The following is a 17,189-nucleotide window of genomic DNA, read 5'->3' as shown; positions in this document are numbered from 1 at the left end:
TCCGTTAAAATGAGCTGTGGCCTTTGCCAGCACTGCAAGAGGCTTTTCTTATTTTCTTCAAGCTCATGCTCAAACAGTCCCTCCTCTTAGCCCATAAGTAGGCTTTTCCCTATGGAAGTTTCATGCAACAGTCTTGTGGCAGCCTTTTCAATGTCATGCTGGCACTACCTGTGTCTCAGAGCATTGATACTGAACTGTCTGTTCACCCTTCAGGTGGTTTTGGGGTGAGCAGAGCACAGTGCTGCAGCAGGACTGCAGCTAATCTGTGTCATGGGTTTGTGGCTTCAACCTGCTCCCAACTGCAACAGTTTATATCAGAAAGAAAAGAAGAGATGACTCCAGTGTTTCTTCCTCTTTGTTCTCTAACAGCCCCAATGCTGCCAGCAGCCGGGACGGCCTGGACAATGAAACAGGAACAGAATCAGTTATCAGCCACCGACGAGAGAGGCATCGGCGGAGAAACAGAGAAGGGCACGAGGATGGTGAGTCCTGTCCCATTTTCTCTCTTTTTCGTATAGAAAGAACGATTTTGCTGATGTTCTTTCAGAGCAACAACTACTTCTGCATGAGTGCTGCAGAGCTGTGTCCGCATTCTTGCTGTTATCGGTTCAATGGCATAGTTTGATAATTGCTTTGAAGCTCAGTGTTTTCTAAGAGGTCTGAACAACCTACAGTAAAATGGCAGAGAGATTCGTTTTGCCAGTATGCATTCTGTAGCATTAGAAGATGATTAGCTCGGAGAGGAATAACAACACCCAGTGCTGAGTCCAGTACTCTCATGGCTGGGCTGCCTCCGTTGCTGAAGTTTGCTCATGTAAAGGTAGAACAGATTATCTGTAGGATGTGCTATGAGTTTGCAGTGTGGACAGTTTGAGTCTTGGTATTTTAACATTGCAAGATCTGAGCCAAAATCCTCTCCAATAATTCCAGTTGATTCTTGTCGTGGTTTAAGCTGAACCCAGGCAGTTCTCTAGGCTTGAATCAGCAGAAGTGTTTTATGCTGGTGGAACTGCAGCACATTGGCTCTGAGGATCTTCTTTTTAGACATAAATAGACCCAAAGCACGCAGGTAAATACAGAACTCCATCTCTTGCCTCTAGTCTGTACATCAAAGTAAGCTTGGTCTTTTCATTTGTTGCCAGACAGGAATTTCTAGGCTTAATGAAGAATTAGTAGGTGCCACCCATTGAGTTTAAAATGGTCCAGAATATGGAATGCTTGGGCCCAGGAGATGCCATCACAGGCTTTATTCTCCACCCACCAAAGTATTTGCCTCCAGTTAGAAAACCAGAAGTCATATACATACTGTGGGTTAAAGCAGGGGTCTGTCTGTTCATTTAACCCTTTCCAACCTGTAACTGGCTCAGAATGAATGAAAGTTGCTCAGTGGGTGGAGCAGAGCTGCTTTGCGTGATGCTGACTTCAGATTCCTTTGGGAAGTCGTAGAAAGAGACAGACTCTTCTAATGGTGTTGTGTTAAACCCTGGGTACGGGAAGAATGTGGAAAGGTGGTTTGTTTTTAACACTAAACTAGTGCCAGTGCAGGTTTTACCATGGACAAAAGAGCTGTTTGTTGAGCTGCTGGTCTAAGACCCTAGTCTGGATTGCTCATATGGAATTGTTTGAGCACAGGAGTTTCTGCCTTTTGGAAACCACAAGGCCAGTTCTAGAAAACCAGGACTCAAAACTAGTTCATACTTTTCCCTTTAGAGAGAAATACTCTTTCTTCTCTCAGCCTAAGCTGTGCTCAGGCAAGAACATGTCTCGGTAACACAAACATTACCTGTTCTCCAAACAATTTAGGCCTCCTACCCGAAACAGGCTGTGTGTATGAGCAGAAGTGAGTTTTGTTACCCTGCATAAAGCAAGGACAACTGCTGGATCATTTTGGTCTCATGAAATATATTATTTCATGCCCATAGTGTTTCTGTGGTCATAATAATACTTTATTTAAAGTCCCAAACCACCAGTGTGTTATTTGCAGTCGAAAGCACATCTCCAAAGTGCACAGCTCAGCACTATGTCCTGAACTGCCACTGGAAAGGATTAGAAGTGAAATACCCTCATCCTAGAGAAGGATTTTAAGGCCTCTTCAATAGTCACCCATTAGCAGAGCTATTGGTTTCTTGAGCCTTCATGTCTTCTTTGTCTGGAGCACAGCTGGATGTAAAATGGGGGCACAGTTCTAGGGGCAAGGGTGGAAGAAGGGCAGCAAGGTTGTGACACCCAGTTCACAAATGTTTCAGGGGCAGGAGCGGTGTGCTCACTTGTCATCATGAAACAGTGGTAAACCTTCCTTCCTTCCCCTGCAGAAGGAAATGCAGTTAGTGTTTGATCTTATCCTCCAGAGACGTGCTTAAATAACACCAAAATTACAGCTCCCACAGCTCACAGAGAGGCAGGATGAGGGATCTTCGTTGGAGCCCTGCTTTACTCATCGGTTTGTTCCATAGGAATTACTACGCGGAGTAACCAAGGCATCTGTGCAGTGCAGTCAACTCCCCAGCTATACAATACCATGTACCATGTAGTGCTTGTAATTGAGCTCATTCCGGTTTGATTTTGTTTCGATTCACTTTTGATTTGACTGAGTCATTCAGTTTTGATCTGAAGAGTGTAGGTGACAGTAAACTAACCAGACTGTGTGATGGCTGGGAATTCACAGTGTGCTACCATGGGAGGATTGTTCACACATGCTAGCCTGTGTGCTTTGCTTCGTTGTTGCAGGATTATTCATCACAGGAATAGTCTTTCTGCTGAATTGCTGATGGGCAATTAGAGACATGCACACAAAAGCCATTGTGAATATTGACGACAAGCTGCAGGCAGAAGATGTGGGACACACCTGGTAATCTGACAGAGTTTTCACACCTCTTCCCATTAAAAATGCAAAAGGATTTTGCAGCAGAGAGGCTGTGATTTACTAGAGCAGGGATTCACTCTGATAACAACAGAGGCAAGGGAATTTGCAAGCTCTTCCACCCATTTCCCATAAGTTACGCTGCTGTATGCAGAGGCAGTGAATAGCTGTGGATGCTTTTGTGCTTGTATCTGCTCTGGCTTCAAAAATATACCGATAGAGAGAATGTGATGGGTTCAGGCACATAATGAAACTCCTTCGTTCGTCCATGTGTAGCTGGAGGTATGTGACATTCCAGGTGCAAGCACTAAGAAAATCGTAAGGGAAACTGATCTGGAAAACTTAAAGTACATTTAGCATTTTCTTGGTGAGCTGTCTGCCAGAGATGGGGAGAAAGATGAGTAGGGATGTAGTTTCAAAGGAATTATCACCCTGGATCTTACTATACTTGAGAGAGAGGAGGAACTTTGTATCTGGTGTTAATCTGTCCCATTAAGGGTTCCTCAGAACTTCAAACACAAGTCAGTGTTATATATATATAATATATATATACACAATATAGGGGTATGGCACATGGATGGGTATGAGCATAAAGCATCATCCTTCCCTATTCGTGTAGCGGGGACTCTGGCCCCTGCACACAGCAGCGAGTGCACAGATGGGATTTTCAGTAACGTGTTTCCTCCTAATAAAACCGGGAAAGCCTTTCTGCACTGGTGGGGATTGGAAGCTCTGTTGTTGTCTCTGTTAACTGGGAGCGTGGCTGTGACTTCTTCCCTCGGTGCTCTCACCTTTGTTCTCGGCAGTGTCACGGAACCCTCTTTACAGCTTCCCTGAGCAGATGCTGCTCCTCTCTCTTCCACTCTCAAGGCTTATTTGATTTAGCACTTTGATGTGCTTTTGTCCCTCAGGCAGGGCCTACTCTGCTGTTGATAAAACTCAAGGAGCACACGTTTTACCCTCCTAGGCTATGCTTTATTCTAATCTCTGTGACACATTGAAAGGCTTTTGTCAGACACCCTCAGTGAACTCTGTCATCCTCTAATGAAGAAACAGGAACAGGGGTCGGCAGGCAGAAAGTCCCTGGTTATTAGTGCAGCAGGCATTGAATCAGAGCAGAGAATGCTTCTTGTTCAGACCAAGGACTTGCATACCTGGGAGTGTTTTATGAATAAACCCCTTACAATCACGGTTTGTTAAAGTACTCACTCCATTATGATGGGTCCTGATCCCTAACCCCCAAACAATGTTGGCTAAATTAGGGAAAAAAAGCTTAGAAAAGGGGATTTTAATTGGGTAGAGAGAAGACAAAACTGGGTTTAAATGTACACCTTAATTACACAGGAAACCTTCCCTGTGCCTTCAAGGTTACCTGGTGCTGTTTGGGAGGTATAAACCGTCGCTCAAATTGAAGTGTGTTTGCATCTGAGAAGAAGATTTAGTTCCAACAGGACACATGAAGTTGAACCCAGTTGTTTCTGTTTAAAATTGAACAGAGAAGATGTAGCTGTAAGAAGGGAGGGGAAAAACTGTAAACAGGAGGTATTATCAGTATAGAGAGCTCTTCTCATCCAATGTGGAAACCAGCTGTGTTTTACTTGGAATGTCTGGAAATATGGATGTTGATCTCAACTATCAGTGCCTCTTCACATCTGCAAAGTGAGACTAAAAGCCCTTCACATCTGTTCACCCGTTCCACTGAATCCAGCTGTGCACTGGCTTTTGGAGCCTTTTACAGTGCTCAAAGAGGAATTCACTTCCATGCTTGGTTTATATTGACTGATAGAAGAAAAACCATAAATTGAAGGTTTTGATTTATGCATGTAGGCCAGCACATTGCTAATCAGAAGCCTTTAAATATATATCTTTGTACAATAAATGTATGTAATTATGATGACATAATTATGGTAGTATGTTTAATTAAGTCTCTATAGAAAAGTCAAGAGTTAAAGAGGAAAAGGGAGGGATTTAGATCTGAGGTTTCCCTTTGTTGGGGTCTTCCCTTTGCAGCTCTGTAGTGGGACTGAGTTTGGTTACTTGGATGTACCAAGCAGACAAGAGTGTAGAAGCTGAGGCCGTGTTTCAGAAGGCGCAGGCGTAAGGTCCTGTTCCATTTCCCTCTGTAAATCCATCAGCCATGGGCGTTGCTTTGGCTCTTTGGAACGGGCTGAAAGGTGCCAGGGAGTTTCTGCTGACATGGTATTTGGAGCCGGCAGCAGCGTTCAGGCACAGGCAGGGAGATCACGGGTCAGGCTGAGCCACAGCAGACAAGCAGACAGACCATAGTCACTGCTGCCGTGCTCCAGCTTGCCCCTGCCTTTCGCTTTTGTTCTATCTAATAGTTGTGAAGGATCCAAGGACTGTGTGAAATACCGTAGAAACTCGGGTCTTGTCTTCTCAGCAGTGTATGACGCCCGCTGCTGTGATCTGATTCCCCCGGCAGCGCTTTACATGCGAGGAGTCGCTTTCCTTCCCCATTAGATGCAATGGGACAAAGTTTTATTCACTTGAGGATCAAAAGGGTTTCTGTGAGGCTGAAGCTGACCGCGGTGCAGGGAGGGACACGGTGAAAGTCATTTGACATTAGGACAGTGAACTCTGCCAGGAGCAAAGGTACATGTTCAGCATGCTGCTCCCTGTGAAGCGTTAAACTTCATAGAGACTTCCTATAAACCACATTTATACCAAAGCAGCCCATAATAACCAAGACAGCCTCTGAGCCGGGTGACCAAACTGACCTGGGTGAAGTTATTATTGACTTCTTGAAGAGCTCAGGTCAAAATCTTGACCAAATGTGGTAAATCTGTATTAAATTTAGCATTTGAGGTGCTAAATTAGCATCTGTGGTAACCCCACATGAGAATGCTGAGACCATTGTAATATTAAACCTGGCTGCTGTTAATGACGCTAAAAGCAAACACTCATTTACACGAAGTATCATCATCTTAATCCCTTGGGCTTGTGAGGAACAACTCAAGGAACGCTAATGGAAAACTCCCAGGGAAACAGGGAGTTGGAAAAGGTTTATGGCACCATTGTAATACCGCTTGGAAGGATTATCCTTGTACGTGTCCTATCTTAACAAATTAATGCCATACTGCGTTTGGTTTGTGCTTGTCCCAAGACCCAAGGGTTTTTATTCTTGGGTGAAAAATTCCTTCAATTCTATCTCCGAAAAAAGTGGAATTTAATGACTGTAAACCCAGGTATTTGGATCTGAGATCCATTTCTGTAATACATTAAGAGATAATTGAAAAGAAACCCCAAATCAGTATAATCTCTACTAGTCCGACTCCATTCTAGAAGGTAATTACACAAATTTCAAAGGTCTCTTTATGTGTGGTTTATTGGGCTAAAGAGAGCTATGTCATATTACAGAATCCCATTAAAATGTGGCTATAAAATACTTGGCTTTTGAGAACTGATCCATGGAAGAGGGTGCCTTGTACCCAGCGGATATGGTTACAAAGTGTGTTGTGGGAATGGCAAAGTCAATGCAGTGATTTTTGTTCTATTTCCCTAGCCCTTCTAGCAAGATGCGCTGCCTCTTGGGCACAGGCTTCCGTGGGACTATGTCCTGGAGGAAAAGCATGCTAAAATACATGTTTTTCATAGGCTTTGAGTCTTCAGGAATGCAATTTTCCAGTGTCCCAGCAGGAGCCCTGAACTCTCTATTTCTTTCACACTGTGTGTGAAAAGTAACTGCTTGTGGGAAGCTCTGTGTACATCTGGATGTGTGTGTTGGACTTGGACATAGCAATAGTCCCAGTGCACACTGAGAACCTCCTTAAGTGGGCATGGAGTGGGCAGGAGAATGGTTGTTGAAGTGTTTTGGTAGGAGTCAGCCACAGCAGGAGAGACAACAGGAGCTCCATTCACCGCAAGACCCACTCCTCATGGGAGATACTGTCACAAGTGGCCTAACTCCCCGATGAGGCCATTGGAACCAGTCAGATGCTATCCAGAAGCACAGCCCCTCGTGTATCGCTGTAGGTATTAACACTCATTTCAGCTGAAGTTTCTAAGCACTCAGTGCCTTATTTTGTGCAGGGAAACTCAGGTACTTGGTATAGGAATGAGGTAATGGACACTGGATGTAAAGGGTATGTGAAAGTGGCTGGTTATTACTGGGATTGGGGAGTTTATGTCCATACTGAAGTATTGTACTGTTGATAAGATCCTCAGCTGGATGCTCCTCTTCTGCCTTGTTGTATCCATTACTCTTGAGTGTTCCTTGGGATTTATAGGCTGCAGTGCTGACTCTGTCCTTGATTTCTTGGGCACAAGCTCTGTTACCATACGGAAATGGGACTTTACATCTCTGTTGCCCTCAGGACTGTTGTTCTGTAGGCTGTTGAGTGAATTTTACAGCACAGTTTGCAGTGTTCCAGCCATGTGAGTCCTCAGAGATAGTAGTGAATTCCTTGGGGAACAGCCTGGATGAGCAGCTGGGGTTGAACATTCAGGGATATCAGCCTGTCTTTGAAGCCTGTTATGTCTATTTCCTGACCAGGTGCCTTATCAAGCTGAGCCTTTCTTGGTTCAGGGAAAGGAATTCTTGGCAACATTGAGCACTTAGAGATTATGGCTCTTTCAGTGAGAGCTCCCTGGAAGAAGGCAGGCAGAGGAGTTTGCTTTGCAGAGGGAAGTATGTAAAATACCTCCAGAAAATGATGAATCACTGCTGCCTTCAAGTAAACAGCGTTCTTACTGAGGGGGTTATCTGCATTATGCTTGTGTGTCTGACAACGTTTGCCTGGGATCAGTAAGAAATTGTTCTGAAGCATCTTATGCGTGTGGAATGGTCAAGACAATGTGACTTTGGTAGAGCTGTACTGCCCAAACAAGGTGGTGTAGGACAGGAACACAAAGCACAGGTTGAGGGATGAGTGGTTTTGTGGGTGAGATACTAACAGAATTCACCAAGGAGTGTTATTTAATGTTTTCTCTGCTGCTAGGCCTGTCCGTACCAAACTTAAACAGGGTTATCTGCTGCTTTTCCAGGGTCTTCATATGATATCAACCTCCCATGGCCATTCCAATTGGTGTGCTGATACGGTTTCAGTACTTGTTCATGCCTGCTACATCTTCCTTGATCTGTTTATGATTTGCCCGTGAACTGAGCCACAGACAAATGAAAAAGGAAGGCAGGCAGGCACACAGCCAGCCAGGGCAGTAGGCTTTCCAGCTGCTGAATGAAATCAGGGTCTGCAGAGAGCTTGGTTTCAGCATGAGAATCATCCTACAGAGTTGTCTGGAGCTGTCAGTGTGAGTGTTGTATTTCTCACAGGGCGACCTCTTCCTTGCTCTTCCTCTTTCCCTGGTAAAACTCCATTGGTTTTGTTTTCCAGTCCCTCGGATCAATGGCCATCCAAAACTGGACCGGCACCGTGAGCACCCTCCTGGCTATGACAGCTCTTCGACCATGATGAGCAGTGAGCTGGAATCCAGCAGCTTCATCGACTCTGATGATGATGACAACACAAGCAGGTAGGGCATTGGCACAGTGGCTGAGCTGTTAAACGCTGTTTGCGTCTGCTTCCCAGCCATTCCACTGTATTTCCTGACAACTTTCCTGAAACACGCTGGTGGATGTTTCCCTTTTTATTCCCTGCTACGTATGATCTGAGCACTGATAATTTCACCAGTAGCATCATGTCATATGCAATCACTGCTCTGAGAAACCAGTTAAGTTATTGGGGTCACTCTCTAAGCTGCCATTAAGAGGAAAACTCTGTTCCTGTTCTTTTCTTTTAATAGCAAGAATGATCGCATTTTAAGATCAAAGCAATGTGCAACTGTCTGCCTATTTATAAAGTAAGGGTGTGAAGATTGTAACAAAACACCTTCAGCAGAGATTCCTAATAAGTACACCCTTCACTAAAGCTGAATGCTAAAGAAGTTCCTATGTAATTGCATAGTCTGAGGCCTATGAGCAGTACAGGAACTCATCCAAGTTAATGCCATTGCAAAGGCAGGCTGGGATGCCACGTATTTATGACTTCTTCATTACTGTTTTCTTTTTGTGCAGACAGAATGTGAATTATTCCTTGCTTTTTGCAATAAAAAAGCTCTTTATGTCAAGACATTTTGTCATTCCATAAAAGGTTAATAAGATCAAAATACCTTTGTAAAGGTGCAAACTCAATCAAAATGAATATTCTTCCCTTTCCTGGCAGCAGTGACAGCGTTCTCTGAACACTGCCTCTATGTTGCTCATCAAAATGAGCTGTGAAAACCCATGACAGATCTCTATTGTCAGAGAACAAGAAGATTACAGATCTCTGGTGGTTCAGAGAGATCTGTAGCTAAAGCAAATAAGGTGCAAGGTAATGTTCTTAAATTGTAGGTAGAATTGAAACAGCGAAGAACAACTGGTCCTGGAGATGGTGGAGATACTTAAACACTTGCTGTGTTTACCAACAGATTATTTAGCCTGTTGATCTCAGTGGATCTGTTTGGTCTTGCAAACAGTCATAGCTTAAAAACCTGCTGAAGAACAGCAGTCCCTTCAAATTCTGTTTAAAGCCTGGGTATTTCCAAAGGGTTGAGAGTGCAACCAAATGAATGTATAAGGTTTGGTCCTGAGTTAGTTTCTAAAGCTGATTTTGCAGTTAGTGAAGTTGCCAACACCTGAAGATACAGAAAATTACCTTTCTGGATGCTTTTTACTTCACCTGGATGTTCATGTGCATAAAGAGTTGCCGAGATCAATAGTTAACCTGAATGTACTCTAAGCCTTCCTAACGCCTCCAGGCCTTCTAACCCTCCTTCCCTCCCTAAAATATCAAGCCCACAGAAACAACAACAAGCCTGCAGCTCATTGAGTTTCTTGTAAATAAATTAATCATTTCCATGGCAGCAAGATATGCAGTAGGGCAGGATTAGCACAGTCAGGGTGGCCTTTGAAGCACATTATGCCAGACCCAGCTAAATCTTTCTATATTAATAAAGTAAAGCTTCCTGCGTCTGACCCGAGAAGAAAGAGACTCTTCGAAGCTGCTGTGCAGGCCTTTTCCTTTCTAGGTGAGGGCAGAAGCTTTTGGCACACGGAATAGCTGCCAGGCCAGCTAGTCAGGAAGAGCAACTAAATGGAATGCTCCAAGGTATGCTGTTGTGATGCTGTTCGCAAGCAGATGAGGTATTGTGCTGGCAGGGAGAAGTTTTCTTTAGAGACAAATACAGCCAAATAGAAAATGGAGCATGCTCCAGATCTGCTGGAGACAGCGGCCTGGGGAAAAAGAGCTTGAAGGGGGTAAGTTTGTTTGATAACAGTGGGTGAATTCTGGTGGCAGAACCTGCCTTGTAAAGGAGATGGTACATGGAGGAGGTCACTGAGAGAAGAAATGGGGTGTAAAGGATGTTACTGTCTTGGAAGTGAAGAGGTTGCAAGGATGAGGATGCTTTTCTAACAGCGTGTGTTTGAGTTGGGTTTGTTTTATTGCTGACTGGGAGCAGTGCAGCAGAGCTGGGGAACTTCCAGCCCAGTCCTGTTGGATGTTGTTAGGAAGCACCCTTTGTTTCAGTGAATGACTGTTTGCAGATCTTACAGGACAGCACAGAACCCTTCAAGTGCTGTGAGTGCAATGATTTCTTTCCTTTGTTTTCATGGAGGGTATATCTGAACGTTAGTGCTACGTGTAGGAAGTAGATGAAATTTTGACCAGGTTGGTGTAGGGAGCTCATGGTGAACATTACAGTAAGAGTCTTATTACTGGCTGCTGTTAAGCAAATAAAGGTCTGGCAGCTCTGACATCTGTAGGATTATTGTCAGCAACTTGCAGTTAATATTGTTGGTTCAATGTAACTTAAATAATTGATTCCATTTATCATTTAAGAAATTAACATTAGTTCTTTTTAGACCATATAAGCTTCCTTTAACAAATTGTTACCTTTGTAACTTCCTTTGGGGAATGTGGATTGGACAAATTCCTATTATTCGTTCTAAAATTCTCTGGGATTTATGAGTCAATAGCAAGCACAGGGAGATCACAGTTCTTATTCCAGATTTGGTGTCCATCTTTGCACTTGATGTGTCCCAAAAGCTCAAATAGACCATATTGTTTTGCTCACCAAATTGTAATAATAACTTTAAACTCATTTCTGGGGATACTTCAGAGATCAAATCTTACTCCTCATGAGAACAGGCTTGAGCTGCTGTTCAGCGTCCAGGTAATCCTAGAAAACAAGCTATGCAGTGCTTATGTGGGATTCAGCCAGGAAGCATAAAGGCTATGGAATTACAAGAAGGGATGATGGAGTGTACTGTAGCTACATGGAAACAGATGCAAGCACCAAAACCATGTTTCTGCAACGCTTTCTGATCATCAGTTTTGTGCAACTCATGTGAGAGGCTGTTTTAGCTGAAGGAGTTTCTTCTCTGAAGTATTGTCTGTCCCCTTGAGCTAAACCTGAGCTGTGGCTTTCCAAAGGAACTGCTTCCCATTCTTCCAGTCTAACGCTGAGTAGAATAAAAACAATACCACAGAGAGAAGAGCTTCCCTTCTCACGTGTTATCACCTGGTAACGGACCTGCAGGGCTTTGCCAATGAACTCCGGGTTTGCTGATTTAGTTTAAAAGAACCAACCCAAATGTTCCCTGCTTGGAGGAAACTGAACTATTGGTCATGTATTGAAATGGAATGGATTAAGTAGCCTGACCCCCAAGTAGCCAAATAGGGAGGGCAAAAGTGAAGGAACAAGATGCTAATATAAGCTTTGTTCACCCCTTCAGCAGCTCAGATGTGCTCTCTCTGCCTTTCTGCAGTGTCCTTAGACTTTTCCTCTCCCTTTCCAGTCCATCTTTTTGAGCTCAACCCTGATTATCTCTCTAAAGATAGCAATGAAAACAGTTTCATGTCCTGTCCTTGATGATAGATTAAACTACCCCTTCTAAGGACTCGGAGTCAGACAGCAATCCTGACTTCTACCTATGCTCAGTGCTACCTCAGACTAAAAGCTGGAAATAAAGGTTCTTTGTTCTTCTGAGCAATGCCGTTTTGTGCACTGGAGCAGCAGGAAGGAATTGGCATAGCCAGTCTGCCTTGGCAGGCAGCAGTCTGTGCTCTCTGTGATCAGGAGGAATATTAATGGGGAGTAAACTAATGTATGAATTTAATAAATCCTCTTTATCCACAGTAACCATTAGAGGATGCCATTCTAGAAGGGTTGGTGACGGGAAGTATTGCATATTATTGCATATTCCTGGAGTGATGCACACTGGGATAAAGCCAAAAAATATCCCATCTCCCAAAAGCCTTTGAAGGTATCCTGTTGTTTGACTTGTGCTTATGCAGAAATGCTCCCCCAGTCTTTGGCCTCTTTCCTTTTTGCTGTCCAAAAGCAGGTAGATTCACTGTGATGAGCCACACGCCTCTCTCCACATTCCCCTCAACTGGTGTGTGCTGGGAAGCTTTAGCTGAATCCTACTGATGAGACATTCTGGGAGAGAAGAGGAAGAGAATGAAATCAGAGAGGAGACAGGAATAGGGAGAATATTGATGATAAACCATAGGAGGAGGGGTTTGTGTCAGTCTTTGCCAATGCTTTCAAGAAGAGTGGTGAACGGTGAAGAAATCCAGTTTTGAGATCCTTGCCTCGGGGAGCTCTGTATTTTTCCTCTTGAGAAGGTGAAGCCTCAGCAAACCAGGTGCTGTGAACTGTTTACATGGATGGAGGACTATCAACTTGTTGATCTCTTGAAAATACCACCTCTTGGCTCTTTAATTTGCCTTGCTGGGAGGGGAAGAAGGAGTGTGTGAGGTTAACGTGCCTGAAATAGTTGAGTGAGCTCAAAGGGACTGGCAGCAGATTCACACCCTCTGAGCAGTTCCATCATCTGTAACATTCCGCTCAGTAAATTCAGCTTGGCTAAAACACACCTCCCTGATGCAGGGTGGGTTTCCCAATGTGGTGGGTTGTCGTCTTCTTTTTGCAGTTGCTGGTATCCAGTTTTGCTTGAGGTATTCTCACATTCGTGCACGGGGCTTGACCTTTGAAGACAAGGACATGGATGCTAAGCAAAAAGACTGGCACTGTTTGCTTTGTGACAGTGCCAGTTCAGTTGTGTTGTATAGGGGTGGGTACTTTTTAACCTTAGCTAATGATAGAGCATTACTCTGTCTTTGTTTTGCTATTCTGAACATAATAGATAGAGCTCTGTGGCGTTACATATCTGAAATCTAGGCTTTGTTCCAGGCTTCTGAAATGAATTTGGGCAAATCCATTTATGTCTTTGCTGTATCTCAGTCCTCTACCTGCAAAATGAGAGTGATTAACATTCCTGACTCTTAGGGGGATCTTAAGTGTTTCTCTGTAGAATGTGGCACATTGAGGTTCTGCAAGTTCAAAGAGCCTGAAAAACAACCCACAACAAAATAAACCTGGCAGAATATGTAAAGGTAAATCCTGTTCACTATCCCTGTCACTATTCGGTTGTAGCTATTAGCAACTGCTGCTTTATTTCATTGAAATCAAGCCCTTACATTAAGTTCCCATTGACAGGGTAGATTCTTCGGGTTGCCTGTTCTCTCAGAGCAGAGATAAGATCCCTGTTGAATGTATGACTGTTCTTAGTGTGCCCTTTCCTTCGGGCCTGGATGCGGGACCACCTTTCAAGTAGTGGAAGGCGGCAACCTCTGCCCTTTGGGCGGTTAAATCAGGGTGATGCATGCCTCTTGAGGTGTGGGTTGCACTCTGTCTTGCTCTCAAAAGAAAGTAAGCCAGTGAATTATGCTCTCTAATCCCCGCTGTAGTTCAGCTGGTTTCTTCTCTGTGCTCTTAGGCGGAGGCTAAGACACAGCACAGCGGGGCTGAGCAGCAAGCCAGCAACAAGCACAGCAATACCTTGTGGGCTGGCTGATGGTGTCTTGTCTGGTTTGCTTTCTCCTGCATTCCTAGGAAGCAGCCTCCTTTCGGCAGGGTGCAGAGACATGCAAGTGGCTCAGCTTGACAGAGTTGACATTTGCTCTCAATTTCCCTCAGGTTGAGTAGCTCCACTGAGCAAAGTACTTCATCCCGGCTCATCCGGAAGCATAAACGCAGGAGGAGGAAACAAAGGATGCGGCAAATTGACAGGGTAAGGTCGGCATCATCATTTTCCAAGGAGGTGAACTGTGATTTGTGAGTGTAGCATGAGGAAGGGATCCAGAAGGGGTCTGTGCCCTGTTGAATTAATTGGAGATGCTCCCTTTGGCTTCAGTCTATCCTGGGTTAAATCTCTGACATTTGAAGCTCTACAGCACTAGAGTCAAGACTCATTTCTCCTCTCCCTGTCTGCTTTTACTGTTAAGTGATCACATTTCTTGTTGCCTCTTCCAAAACCAGCCTCTGCAGGAGAACCTCCGTTATGCTACTGGCTGACGTGGGCAGGGGGTGTCTGTGGTCTTAAATGTATAAATTGCTGTGACTTGCACTCTGCTGGAAGGAGAAATAAGTTTGCAGGAAATCACAAATCTCTTTTCTTGCCCTTTCCTGGGCTAGCCCTATGGTAACAGAATGGGGATGGTCCAAATTACATGCTTGAAGTAACCATTTTGTTCTCCTATAAATAGCAATGTTTACAGATGAAACAATTGGTATATATGCATTTTAGCATAAGAACTGATTTTGATTTTGATATTTGATAAGCACATTTGTATTTCATTTTGGAGGGAGGGAGCATCTGTCTTCTCAGTGCCTGAAGGATCATGTGGTGTTCACTCCTCTCTTAAGGGAGGAACTGTGGATGTAATAATTCACACTACACTGGGCACTTAGCTATTTAAATGCCTGCCTCTCAGTCATGGAGTGAGGAAGCAGAAATGATGCAACGGGAAGTGCAGTTGAGAAACCTCAATGCAGGAACTTGCTCTGTGTGTATTTAAATAAATCTTTGGAGAAAGTGCATGTTAGGTTCAGCTTTCTTTCCTTACAGTGTCTAAATGAAGAACAATGGTTTCTGGATACTTTCCAGGTGGAAACCTATAAATCAGTGCCCACTGAATTCATCCTCAGTGGTTATTTTTGGTGTCTTTATCCTGAGCCATTTAAAACCTTGAGAATTCTTGTTGTATTTTGCAGTCGTCTTCGTTCAGCAGCATCACTGATTCCACTATGTCCCTAAACATCATCACTGTCACACTCAACATGGGTAAGAGGATAAGCAATGTTTTTTGATGATGAATTTCAAGTGACACAGATGTATTTTGTTATGTAGTGGCCTTTGGAGCCCGTAGAAAGCGCCTTCATTTGAAAGGATGCCAACTGGACTAAAGGGAATGGCAGATGAGAGTTGCTACTCAATTCCCAGTCCAGTACTGGATAGCTCTGAGCTGTTTGCACAAGCAGATTAATATTGTTTCCAGGAAGCCCGGGGAAGGAGCTGGAATTCCAGGATGTGGAGCTCTGCTCTTGTTTCTAGGAAGGGTAAGGAGTCAGGCGTTTAGGAGCAAGAGTAGAAGGCTTGCGTTTCTGCTGCTCACACATTTCATTGTGCAGAGCTGCCAACTCAGCACCTTTCAGTAACACCAAATCCTTCCAGCCACTCTGAGGTGTGGAAAAAGCATTGCCTAATGCTGATGGGGTGCCTAATTTCTAGGTGTAGACATGTCTTTTCAATGTCGTTTCTCCTGGTGATGTTTTGAATGTAACTTTTCAGTGTCCGTATGGAAAAATGATGTCTTTAGCCATGTTTTCCTGCTGCCTTTCCCTGAACGTGCCAGGCAGACACATGCCAATAGGGCAGCCTAATTGTGAGTCAGACAGGGCCCTTGCTGATGTGTTGAGAGAGCCGAGTTTTCAAACCTGAAGTAGCATGGTGTTATCTATTCACTATCAATCACTTTGTTTGCCTTTCCCCCCCCCTCCCCTCCACTTTCTATCCATATAGAAAAGTACAACTTCCTGGGAATCAGCATTGTAGGACAGAGCAATGACCGGGGTGATGGTGGCATATACATTGGCTCTATTATGAAAGGAGGGGCCGTGGCAGCAGATGGCCGAATTGAACCAGGAGACATGCTTCTGCAGGTTGGTCCATGTCCAAACATACATGCTGGGGGCTTGTGCACTGGTGGCTCAGCTCGGACATCCCACCAGATAATGGGCTTCGGGATCAGTTAACAGCATTCATTCATCCTCAGAGAAATGTGGCACAAAGACTACTATCATTGAACTCTTCATTCTTTGTGAACTCTGAGATGCAGCATTTCTGCAGCTGCTCAGAGGAATGGGAACAGTTATAAGGCAGATAACATTGGAAAGAGATAATGAAAGTGTCTTTCACTTTCTGACCTCTGCTTTCTGCAACATTGCAGGTGAATGATGTCAATTTTGAGAACATGAGCAACGATGATGCAGTTCGGGTGTTACGGGAAATAGTCTCCAAACCAGGGTGAGCATCTTCCCAAACCTCTTGTTGCTTCTCCTCCATCTGCAGTTGCTGGTTTGGGCAAACCTCAGAGAAATCAACATTTTGAGCTCAATAAGCAACCAGCTTATCTCAACTCTGAATGTCTTGGTGTAAATGATGTGTAGGTGAGACTGGTTCCAATGTGCCAGCCAAAGCCAACACAAACTAGGAGTTGCCTGGTTTCAGTAGCACTATTTGTTTATGTGATGAGTGTTTTAATATCTCAAGAGCTGATCGTTTGACCAGATTTCAGCAGCAGTGCTCATGATCTATGCAAAACCAGCACCATCCTGGTACCTGTTCATACTGAAAATACTTGGACAAGCATCTCAAAAGCATTCTGAGAATGTACTTGGCAGCTGTTGGGTAGGAATACGTTTGTTTTAGAGAGCTCATTGTAGCAGTTACAACTTCTGTAGGGAGAGTTGAGAGTCACCCTTGTTTTCTTTCTTCCTAGACCTATCAGCCTAACAGTAGCCAAATGCTGGGACCCTACTCCCAGGAGTTATTTCACCATCCCCAGGGGTGAGTACATACTTGTGCTCTTTGCTGGGTTCCTGGGGAGCCCTCAAGGTCCAGGGTATTTTCAGCTATTTTGGCCTCTAACAGATTCCCATTCCCTGCAAGGTTGGTACTTTTAAGTTGGGTTGTGTTTGTTTTGGGAGGCAGGGGTCTGAGATACACATCGCTTTGGATCAGGCTCTTTCATAAACCTTTCAGTAGCTATAGAAGATCTGTGCTCGTGTCAAACGCACAGATGCCTCCTACTGGTGAGTGTTCTGCTTAGGATACTGAAACCAGGGTGTTACCAGTCCTTCCAAGAAGATGAGGATAGTATTGTTCATTGGAATTAGCGCAACGGCCTGATGCAGGCTGTGGGAGCTCATCCAGTTAAAGTCCTTAGGAATCATAAGAAAAGTCTCAGCTTTATAAATGACC

General features: G+C 44.2%; 1 protein-coding gene across 5 annotated transcripts in view; it reads left to right on the top strand.

Moving 5' to 3' along the window:
• The window catches only part of DVL1 (dishevelled segment polarity protein 1), a 77,799-nt gene that overhangs the window by 35,684 nt on the left and 24,926 nt on the right, over window positions 1-17,189 (top strand). For all 5 annotated transcript variants that reach the window (XR_013958166.1, XM_080631053.1, XM_080631051.1 and 2 more), the window contains exons 4-10: window positions 370-482; window positions 8,212-8,350; window positions 13,844-13,937; window positions 14,921-14,990; window positions 15,729-15,868; window positions 16,156-16,232; window positions 16,708-16,775. Coding sequence is in view for 4 of the 5 variants with exons in the window: in XM_080631053.1 (XP_080487179.1) it covers window positions 370-482; window positions 8,212-8,350; window positions 13,844-13,937; window positions 14,921-14,990; window positions 15,729-15,868; window positions 16,156-16,232; window positions 16,708-16,775 (701 nt within the window). In the remaining variant the exon portion in view is untranslated. The remainder of the gene's footprint in view (window positions 1-369; window positions 483-8,211; window positions 8,351-13,843; window positions 13,938-14,920; window positions 14,991-15,728; window positions 15,869-16,155; window positions 16,233-16,707; window positions 16,776-17,189) is intronic.

Source organism: Psittacula echo (assembly GCF_963264785.1).
Source record: "Psittacula echo genome assembly, chromosome: 17".
NCBI lineage: Eukaryota > Metazoa > Chordata > Aves > Psittaciformes > Psittacidae > Psittacula > Psittacula echo.
This window is presented reverse-complemented; position numbering and strand designations above follow the sequence as displayed.